This window comes from Zingiber officinale, chromosome 3A, assembly GCF_018446385.1.
Source record: "Zingiber officinale cultivar Zhangliang chromosome 3A, Zo_v1.1, whole genome shotgun sequence".
Taxonomy (NCBI): Eukaryota; Viridiplantae; Streptophyta; class Magnoliopsida; order Zingiberales; family Zingiberaceae; genus Zingiber; species Zingiber officinale.
In genome coordinates this window covers 2,930,134-2,941,409 of record NC_055990.1, presented here as the reverse complement: position 1 = coordinate 2,941,409, position 11,276 = coordinate 2,930,134, and the positions used below count along the sequence as shown (strand labels likewise).

Genomic DNA, 11,276 nt, shown 5'->3' with positions numbered 1-11,276 from the left:
TTGCCTCGAGCATCGAGATACCCGAGACCGCCGCGACCTGGTCGCTGGCTACATGTACTGTTGACCAGAGGATTCCGGGCGACTTGATCAACACAGGAGACAGCTCATCAGCGGGGTCATGGGGATGTGGTCAACCTTCTAGATACGTCATACCGGCATGCCCGTCTTCTCAGCTTTTCGACAAGAACATATACATATATTAAAGAAAATTTTCTTTTTCAAAAATGAACTTACTATTTTTGTTGATATTAGGAGGATACTATATAGATGTTTAATCTATTTTTTTAGTTATATATATATATATATATATATATATATATATATATATATATATATATATATATATATATATATATATATATATATATATATTAATAGGTTGTTAATTTTAATATATTTTTGTTGAAGGATAATAGTTGGATAGAAAGAAAAAAAAAATTATAGAACATATCCGATCATTTAATAAGTATGAGTATACTATTAAAGATCCTATACCCGATATGTATGAGAACGGAGAATATAAAATCTGATCCGAACCCGATCCATTATCATCCCATATTTAAAATTTTTTTACACTATCAGACCTAGGAATTATGGTTTCTCCGTATCACACACGGCCATAAGTAAACCTCTCGCTTAATCGCATTCGCAGAGTGCGGCGACCGCCGAGTCTACTTTTCAAGTCGACCACCCAACAAGATCTCCCTCTCTTCGCCTTGGGAACGGGAAGGTAGACCGAGACGATCCTGGCTTCACTTCCGCGCTTCGATCGCCTGCCATTCTCCGTGGCACCCTTCGCCGTTTGATTCGTGGATCTGCGTTCCTTGCCTTTAATCTCGAGCGCTACCCCTCCAAGGGTTCGGGGATGGGGCGCCGCCTGCGATCGAGTGTTTTGATAACGTTGATGTTCTCTCTGCTATTGCACTGCCTCGGTGGAAATCTGGTTGTCGCTGAGAACCGCCGACCGAAGAACGTCCAGGTCTCGCTCCGAGCGAAGTGGAGCGGGACTCCATTATTGTTGGAAGCGGGGTGAGCTATTGAAATTATGTTCTTATTTTCCTTGCGTCTTCCCTCCAAAATCGACCTCTTATGAATTTGGAAAATTTGTTGAAAACGGTTGCGATCCGCTTCGCCATGTATTCCTCTTGAATGAGTTTGTAATTTTATTGGTAAACCGAAGCACGATGATTGTTAACCTTTTGAGAATTTTCAATAGTGTAACGGGAACAGCGCATTGTTGGCAGTCCAATTCGTGATCTGTAGCTAGGATTGATCAATTAACAAACTTGTTGCAGTAGGTATGCGTGAGCAGCTCTTAGTACTCTGCATAGTTCATCAAGGTAATGAAATTTGAGCATCAGAAGCTACTTAGGCATCAAAACAAGGCAATACAGAAATGATGTCAGGGCATGTTGATTTAATTAATGATAGATGAAGGAAAAACTTCTACGATCTTCTGTTTGTCTTTGCATTTTGTCTTCTGCAAAATCATACTATGGAGTTGTTTCTCATAACTAAATATATTTTCAACAGGGAGTTGCTCTCTAAGCAAAGCAAGGACCTTTTTTGGGAATTCACTGATCTTTGGTTAGAGCCAGATAAAGGTTCAGATTGTTTGACAGCTAGATGCTGCATACAAAAAATTGTTGATGATAGTCGTACACTTCTGAGTGAAGCTTTGGGATCAATTTTTGAATTCTCTTTCACTCTTCGATCTGCATCTCCTAGAATAGTGCTTTACCGGCAGTTAGCAGAGGATTCCTTCTCATCTTATCCTATAGATGATGAAATCAACTCAGCTTCTATAACTGGAGAAAAACAAATTCCTGATGCAAACTATTTTTTGAGCACTCCAATCACAAGAAACCATGGAGGACATTGTTGCTGGGTGGACACTGGGAATGCATTACTGTTTAACACCAGTGAACTTCTTGTTTGGTTCAAAAACTCATCAAATGGGTAAGATGCATCTGTAGGGATTAGTTTTGTTTTTTATTCTTCAACTTTTCTACATATACTCCATCACTTTTTGTCAGTTTACTCTCTGGTTAAATGTTTGCAGACTCAAGGAGTACATGGAGCAGATTGAAATTTTTGAATTTGATCATGTCTATCCGGGTTCAAACAGTGCCAGTCCAGTTGCCATTTTATATGGAGCTATTGGAACAGAATGCTTCAGAGAATTTCATGTTTTGCTGGCAGAAGCATCAAGACAGGTCTAAATAATTTTTTATGCACTTTTATTTTTAAAATAATAACATATTAATAGGTAAGAAGTCTTAGGCTTGGCAGATATGTTTACAAGTATCATCCTTCTAGATGACATTACAAAAATTGTTATTCATTTGGCCTATCCAATCTAGTCCGTGCTTGGCAGCACTATAAAAATATATTCTTATAAATTAATGAGTCCAAATATTGATTGATATGAAAAATCTCTCCTGTACTAGCCATGTCAATGGATGTCATACCGTGTCAATTCTTGACAGACATGTTAGTTAGTTTGAAATCTAGTGTTGTGCTGTCCATCAAGGTATATAATATACTGTTCTTGTAGATTAATAAACCCAAATGCTTTGATGCATGCCAAAGGGTGTTGAATGTGAGTACAACGTGGCGCTGTAACCATTCAATCCTATCAGTACTGAAATTTCAGCATGGTGCTTCCCATATCAATATGCTACAAATAGTTCAATATTGGATGAGATCTATGCAGCTGGCTACAAACAGTTGGGATAACATGGTTTGTTGTTGATGCTGGTTAACAATATGCTTAATCCAACATAGGCTTGCTGTTTCAGCTAGATCATAGTTATTCATTTTCTTTTTCATCTTATCAAGCATTTCATGGTGCACACAGCTCCTTTTTTTGTGGTTGTTGAAATAATTGCACAAATGTTTTCCTTCTTTCTTTTTTATGGTAACATCTTTGTTATTCTTCTCAGCAGCATGTGATATTCATGGTATTCTATTTTCTATCATGGTCATTTATCTCTTTTATTTATCTAGTTATATATTCTTGTTCCCTTTTTTTCTTAGGGAAAAGTTAAGTACGTTGTTAGACCTGTGCTGCTTCCTGGATGCCAAACAGCCAGTAGCTATTGCGGTGCTGTTGGTTCTTCTGATGCAGTAAATTTGGCTGGTTATGGAGTTGAACTTGCTTTGAAGAACATGGAGTACAAAGCAATGGATGACAGTACTGTAAGAAAAGGTTATAGATGGCGCTTCCTGTGGAAAATTTATATACTTATGTTTATTTTACATCTCACCAACTTGTGAGAACTCTTCTTCCATTCAGTAGCTACTTCACTTTTAGGTTCCTTTTATTTGGAAAGAAAACAAGGACAACTTAAAATGGAAGAATTGCTTCTTTCCCTTGTCTGCTTGAGATAAAATGGGAGGAAAGAAAAGAAATATTTGTACAATTTTTCTCTCTTTTTTATCATCCCAGAACTCACCAAAAAGGAATGGTTGATAGTATACTTGATTGGTTGATTTTTCCCCAACTGATTAAGTGACCTATTGAAGTCACATTCCCCATCTAAACTCCAAACCAGTTGATAAAAGGTTATTTGGCCTCTTTTTCTTCCCAATCCTTATTAGCCAGAGTGGAAATTAGAATATTTTTTTAATTATTTTTTGAAAAATATTTTCCCTGATTATACTATATCTTCTTCAATCTCTTCTCTTCTTTCTTTTATCCTTCCTAGTAATCAGGCCTTGGGAGATGAAAGTTGTCATTGGTTTTCCTAACATAAGGTGGTAATATTGTTCAATACTTAGTTTTGGTATCCTGAAGTATGGGTACTATGGAGGTGTTGATGCTGCTTCAGTCATATTGCTATATGCTGAAAAATCAATTCCAATTTCAGCCATTGTTTTTGTGTGGTGCGCTTGCTATACAATGAGATCTGAATCTACGCTTTAAAGAGCTGGTTTAATGATCAGCTTTGCCGTTTTACTATGGTTTGCCAGCTTATTGGATAAGATTGTGGATAATCTTGCAAAACTACCAAAGTTGTTGTGTAGTTGACATTTGCTAGATAGTATATCTATGCTCAGATACACTCAACAGATAGAACACAACCTACAACTATAGCTAACAAAAGGAATAGATGTTATTGACCAGTTTCATGGGAATACTACATAAAGGGAAGACCAATTATGTATGTTTCCCATTCAGCTATAGCCTAATTGTAGTAAGATTCAGGAATTGGCTTGTCTGCTAACCCCTAAGCATACTTTGAAAAAGACCATGAACCCTTACCACCAGATTTAATTTGTTACTTTCTTGATGTTTTTGACATTATTCTTTATCACACCGTGTCCCATGAGTTTTTCAATAAAAATAACTTAGATTATAAATTTCCTTTGAAATATAAAAAAACATATTTGAGAAAACCTAGCTAGTCAATGTAACAGTGGGATGCATTTGGCAGCATTCACATGTCAAAAGTGCATTTAGGAAAAATGTAATTCGAACTAAGGTGCATATTGAGAAAGCAGTTTAGTATTTGGTGATTAGAATCTCATTGTGCTTTACAAAGCAATTCATGCAGAACCTTGACTATGATGTCTTGCTTGGTTTATGCAGGTGTGATACTCGAGGATCCTAGGACTGAGGATCTCAGCCAAGAAATTCGTGGATTTATATTTCATAAAATCCTGGTTTGTCCTTTAGATTTAACACCCTTGAGTGATATTTAGATTTCTCAATTATACTAAGATGCTGAGACACTTGTTTCCATAAATTTCCCTCTTCATTTGAAAGGAACGCAAACCAGAATTGGCGACTGAGGTTATGGCTTTTAGGGAATATTTATTGTCATCAACTGTGTCTGAAGCCTTGGAAGTTTGGGAACTTAAGGGTATGGACATATTCAGTTTATTTTTAGTCCATTCAAGCAGTTTGGATTATAACTAATATGTGATTATGTGGGAGTATACTACTATGAATTTTAGCCCCTACTTCTAACTGACCTCTGTCAATCTCTGATGCAGATTTAGGTCACCAAACAGTACAAAGGATTATTCATGCTTCTGACCCCTTGCAATCAATGCAAGAAATCAATCAAAATTTCCCGAGTATAGTCTCTTCATTATCTCGTATGAAGGTGAGGTTTTAAGCATTTGCTATATATATTTGGTAGGCTCATAGCATTCTACGTAGATGAGTTATATCTGTGCTAATTTTGTATTTTTTTTGTAGCTTAATGAGTCAATCAAGGATGAAGTACTAGCAAACCAGAGAATGGTTCCCCCTGGAAAGTCTTTAATGGCATTGAATGGTGCCTTGATTAATATTGAAGATATTGATCTATATCAGTAATAGTTTTCTTTCACTATGTTTTTTTAACTGTTAATATTTTGGATTTTTTTTTATTATCAAGGCTGCACATTTCCAAACAGTATGTCATTGTTGTCAAGATTGACTAATATTCATGCTGATTGCCCAAGTTATATTGGTATTGACAAATTATTTGGACCCGAGAAGTATGTTATCTCACAAAGATCATCTGAAATTTTATAAGGACTCAAAATTTTAGAAAATTATTTGGAAATGAAATGAGTTAGATTCTACTCGAAATTGATTGGAAATGACACAGCAAAAATTGATGAGATAGCTGAAATTCATTGACTTAGGTTCAATTGGACAATTCAATGACTTAGCAAACATTGCTCATCCAAGTTTCAATCCTAGTAAATGCACACAAGAGGGAGATATTCTTCTTTGCTCTCTTGATTTCTAACTTAATTTTCTCAACCTTGACACCAATGAGATTCTCACGATATCATTTAATCTTGTTAATACTTGTAAACAAACACTAGATAGGCCAAACATGTCTTCTATCTCTCAAAATTGACTGGAAGGAAATATTATTGGTTTGGATAAATTTTATAAACCTTCATTCAGATTGATTTAGGTCCCAACAACTATCTATAATGTGAATTATTAAATAATAATTTAATATCAACAAATAGTATTTTTATAATATAATATTATTTAATAAATTTTTTATTACGATCCTTTATTACTTCTAATATTGGTTTATAACATGATCTGTAGAAGTCTGACAAAGCCGAAGTTCGGCGATGGGCTGGCATTTCAAGTGTTGGATTTTCGTGAATTTGTTTTTTTTTTCTAATATTACCAATTCTTGTTTTAGATCATTCCATGATATTACAATCTGAATCTGATGGATGCTCATGGCTCGGTTTCAGGTTAATGGATCTTGTTCAACAAGAGTTATCATTCGCTGATCAGTTCTCTAAACTAAAGGTGATTTATGATAAACAGAATCATGCAACACTATCATAGATAATAGTCTTATATTATTGTTTATTATACTCAATATTGGTTTTTACCTTGTTAATATCCTTTATATCTCTGGTTCTGTTTCATTTTCGTATCTGATTTTACTGCCTTATTATTGTTATCTCTTACCTGCAGTGGCAATTTTATCATTGAAGGAAAAGGGGATATCTGTCATTCCATCAATATCTTTTGTTCAATGTCTCTGTCATCTATAAGGTTTTAACAAACCACAAGCTTACAATATGCAGTCAGATCACTGCATATTGCATATGCTATATCTAGACAACCATGCAATGTATACACAATTATTAGTAAGAAATTATTTAAATTAATTTATACATGAAAATATGTCCATAAAAAATAGTTCTTGTGTTTCTATAAAATTTAATTTTGCAAACATCCCAATAGGAAAAACATATAATTCTTGTGAAAGTTAATTTTTTTGTGAAGGTTTATTCATCAATTGAGCCTGTCCTAATCATTATATATTTTACTCTCTTTGGCTAAACCAAGTTATCATTTATTAGTGTTGAGAGTGCAAAAAGTCCAATTCTCTTGGAGGGTGGGGATTGAATCCATTCTTAGTCTTACACTAGTAAGTACTATCCTCTTGGCATGGGTAGGTATTGTGATATCACAATTCACAACACACCTTACCTATAATATACAATGTGAACTGTGCACCATAAAAATTGAGACGATGGCTGGTGCCAAACCTTCTTATAGAACGTTCTTTCTTGAGTTTCTAGATCTTCTGAACTAAATATTTGAGTTCCTCAGCAGAGGGATGATTCAGGCCTCATAAGCTTTCTCCTGGCCTTGTTGCTCCAACAAAACAATGACAGAACTTGCACCCTGTAGTTTAGTTGAACAAGGCAAAGTACTTATCAAACTATATCTAACTTCTGGCTATGACAAGTGAGAATATGGAAGGAAAACCATTTATGTGACTTGCTATAACTTCTGGCCTTGTTTTTGGTTATTGTTTAGACTCACAAATGCATTATCCATGTTCTGTACCTTGTCTAATTAGTTGTTTCAATTAAGGTTTGCAATTTCATTTTGTGTTAAGAGTTTTGGTTCCCGATTAGGAGATTATATCAGTTGTAAGTTCAGTACTATGCTTATGTGCTGACATTGTGGTGCAAGTGGCACTGATGAGGAAGGAGCCGCAAGGAATTCAGAAGAAGGTTTGTTGCTTGCAGAAGACCCTTGTAGCATGTGAATCACCTATCACATCTGTTCTGCTCGTCCACTTGTATACAGGAAGTACCAATTCTTCTTGTGTGCCAGCTGGCAGGCAGGATGACAAATTTTGCCAATGCCAACCAGCACGGAACGAAATTTGAAACTATGGTTCCAACTTCCATGAACTTCTAAAAGTATCTGGTGTGAACTTTGATAACATAGTAAACTAGAATCAAACTTTGAAGGAGCACATATGGTACTTGAGAACCATCTTTAATTCTTTGGAGGAACATATATAGCAAGAGAACTAGAGAAGTATGAGATGTCGGGACATTGTGTTGGCAGGGATAATATGTTGAGATCGTTGATGTCGCTGGGGGATAGTGATTCGCTTTCGTATGCTTGTCTACAAAAGGTTAATACGCATCGACAAATAAAAGAAACAAACATAAAAAACAAAACACACGTACAACACCTCGATTTTATGTGGTTCGAAATCCCCGTTTCTACTTCACGGCTTAGCATCCTAGTGGTATCACCACTTTGCTTTCTCATTATTGGATACCTTTTGGAGGTGGACAAAACCTCTTACACACTTGTTCTTACAAACAACAACAACCGGATATAAAGATAAAGATGAAAAATGAATACAACGTAAATAACTAATTTACACAAATTTTTGCTTTGCTCGCGTTGTAGTTTTTTAGATTGTCGCTTAAGGGTCGGGAATGCAACAACATTTTCCCATATAACCTCCAAGATTTGACTTTCAAAATCCTCCACGAAATCTTCCTTTGTAGGCTTCAGGTTGGGGTTGAAATCCGCCTAACAGTCAACTACTTGCTCCCATTAGTCGATTGCTCTAATCAAGATTCAAACGTTGCCATACTTTGTTAGCCTAATTGTTCCATCCAGCTCAACAATAGTCGATTGCTCCTGTCCATCAATTGACTAATGGCGATCAGTCGAGTTTCAAATATTCGGTTTGTTCCAACAGTGTCAATAGACTAATCACACTGCAAACCCCCTTAAATTCCGAATTCGTGTTTTAATTATCAATCAATTGTTACTCCACATCAGTGGATTGATATCTCTGTTTCAGCCTTACCAAAGTTGATTTTTTTTACCTAATATCTGATCAACCTCGACTTGTCAGAACTTCTTTTGCCTAACATTCGGTTAACGTTGACATGTCGAGACTTCACCCATGCCTAGTATTCAATTAACCTTGACTTACCAGGACTTCACCATTGCCTAGTGTCCGATCAGTCTACCTACTAGGACTTCATCATTGGCAAACATCGAGTCCTCCTTGACTTGTTTAGACTTTCTGTTTCACTCCTAACATCAGGTTCTCCACAACCGACTTCACTACTCGTGCCTAACATCCGATCCTCCATGACCACTTCACTTCCACATGCCTAACATCTATCCTCCATGTCCTGTTAGGATTTCCCTTCACATGCTTAACATCCGGTTCTCTATGACCTGTTGGGACTTCCACCATTGTTAAGTATTCGGTCAACTTGACCCATTTGAACTTCATGTCTTATGCCAAGTGTCCAATCTTCTATGATCCACTTGAACTTCACTTCTCATGCCAAGTGTCTTCAAATATCTAGTCGACCTTGACTTGACTTTTCGCTCAACCATTAAACATCGACACTTAAACGGTGCTGGTCAATTTTGATCCGAGGTCGATTGCACCAACAATCTTTCTCGACAAAAATCTCTCCTTATCCTTGACATTATGTTCTCAACCATCAAATCTATTAATCAAACATTGAAACCCAACTCACTCGAGCTAACTCAAGCTTGGTCAACTTGGACCAAAGGTCGATTGCACCAACATATAATTCTGATGAAGTAAACTAAAATGTACAGGTTATAGAGTGGCCAATGTGAGTCCATGAGATCAGAAGTTTTGCACTCCATTATGGTCTACATAGGGTGCAACTTCCTGAACTATTCTCATTGATCTTATCAAGGAATAGGCATAGCCCAGTTCCACATTTGCATTGAGGCCTGCAAAAGGATTAATGAGCTAATGTCGTGGCTTCTTGATTATGGAATCAAGTGTCCAGCATGCCTAAATTTTTTTAAACACGATCAATGGGAATACCGGGTGACCATGCTAAATGTGTCTCTGCATGCATTCTGGTTTCCAATATGGCTACAGAGGAGAGAGATGCATTTGTAGTTCAGATATCCATTGCGTGTCTGGAAAACCATCAATAAAACACAGGGATCTGTAAAGTCTATCCACCATCTAAGCTTATCATCACTCATAACTGCTTAAGTGCCCTAAAGAACTCAGTTAAAGGTATCCTCTATTACAGAGAAGACGTTCAAAATGTTTGCTTGAATGTTAACTTTTGCTTTTGATGTAATGTATTTTTCATATCTTCCCATCAGAACTGCTCAGGACATTTTTCTTTTAAATTTTCTTCAGCTTCCTTCGAGTGTGATTCAGAAATTATTGTCAGCAACTCCACCTTCTGAATCTAATATATTTCGTGTTGACTTCCGATCTGGATATGTGCACTACCTGAATAATCTAGAAGAGGATGCAATGTACAATCGTTGGCGAAGCAACATTAATGAGGTGCTTCTCTTTTTTATTCCATATGAACAAGGCTAAAATTATTTATTTTCTTATCCCTCTGTTATTTCTTGATGATTACGTTCTTGAACATGTTTGTTTCTGATTCTGTAGATATTGATGCCAGTCTTCCCTGGTCAGTTTCGTTACATTCGAAAAAATTTGTTCCATGCTGTATATGTATTTGATCCTGCAACTAGCTGTGGTGCTGAGGCATGTAAATACATTCCATTTAATTAAGCACATCTAAACTTGTTTCTTCTTCTCTTTGCATTTTACACTATTTAAATATTTGAAGTCCTGAAATTTCTAATTTGGTGTTTTAAAAAAAAAACTTTCAGATCATCGACATGGTTCTATCTTTATATCAAAGCAGCATTCCAATGAGATTTGGCATCATACTGTATTCCTCGAAACTTGTCAAGGCTATAAACAAAAATGATGGCCATCTTCTTACATCTCTGCACAATGACAAGAGGGCAGAAGATGTTTCAAGCTTTGTAAGTCCTACTTTCATGTACATTATGCAATATCTTTTTGGAATTTGCATTTTGGTACTTGCGGCAAACATCAAAAATCCATTTATCAACTTCTGATAAATGTTATAACTGATATAATGACGATGAATGATTATTGTACCTTTAGATCTAACAACTGTGTGACTTCTGTGCTCAATTTGCCCCATATATTTTTTAATTGAGTTTTCTCCAGATTATTCATTGAGCATGTTGTGGTTACTTTTTTTCACCCCGGTGAATATTTTGGCCGTAACACAAAATTAGCATCCCTTTTGTAACCAGAAGGTGATGAAATGGAGTTCAATTTTCTTCTTGTAAGCAATTTATCAAAAAAAGTTAATCTGCAAATGGCTTTAGATGATGACACAGAATTCTATATGGTTTGGAATTGTATATGGTTTATGCTCTATTCTAGAGAATATGCACTTGAAGCTCTTATAAAATATTTGAAGCTATCATACAGTTTTGGAATGTCTATTAGTATAAGCTATTCTAGAGTTTCATATGCATTTGAAGCTCCTTATATTGGCCATGTAAAGATGAGTACCATTTTTACAATTGGAGAAAACAAAGGTAACAAAGATATTCAAAGTTTTTATACACCTTTTTGTGTATTAAGTATAGACACCTTTTATGTATCAAATTGAAATCC

General features: G+C 35.9%; 1 protein-coding gene across 1 annotated transcript in view; it reads left to right on the top strand.

Annotated features, from left to right (window-relative positions):
* The first annotated feature begins 635 nt into the window (after window positions 1–635).
* Window positions 636–11,276, top strand: part of LOC122053465 (UDP-glucose:glycoprotein glucosyltransferase-like) — a 34,038-nt gene continuing 23,397 nt past the window's right edge. Inside the window, exons 1-12 of the mRNA XM_042615519.1 lie at window positions 636–1,029; window positions 1,534–1,959; window positions 2,063–2,216; window positions 3,040–3,211; window positions 4,595–4,668; window positions 4,772–4,868; window positions 5,002–5,114; window positions 5,210–5,325; window positions 6,223–6,280; window positions 9,957–10,109; window positions 10,221–10,319; window positions 10,448–10,606. Coding sequence (XP_042471453.1) covers window positions 866–1,029; window positions 1,534–1,959; window positions 2,063–2,216; window positions 3,040–3,211; window positions 4,595–4,668; window positions 4,772–4,868; window positions 5,002–5,114; window positions 5,210–5,325; window positions 6,223–6,280; window positions 9,957–10,109; window positions 10,221–10,319; window positions 10,448–10,606 — 1,785 coding nt within the window. The 5' untranslated portion in view covers window positions 636–865. The remainder of the gene's footprint in view (window positions 1,030–1,533; window positions 1,960–2,062; window positions 2,217–3,039; window positions 3,212–4,594; window positions 4,669–4,771; window positions 4,869–5,001; window positions 5,115–5,209; window positions 5,326–6,222; window positions 6,281–9,956; window positions 10,110–10,220; window positions 10,320–10,447; window positions 10,607–11,276) is intronic.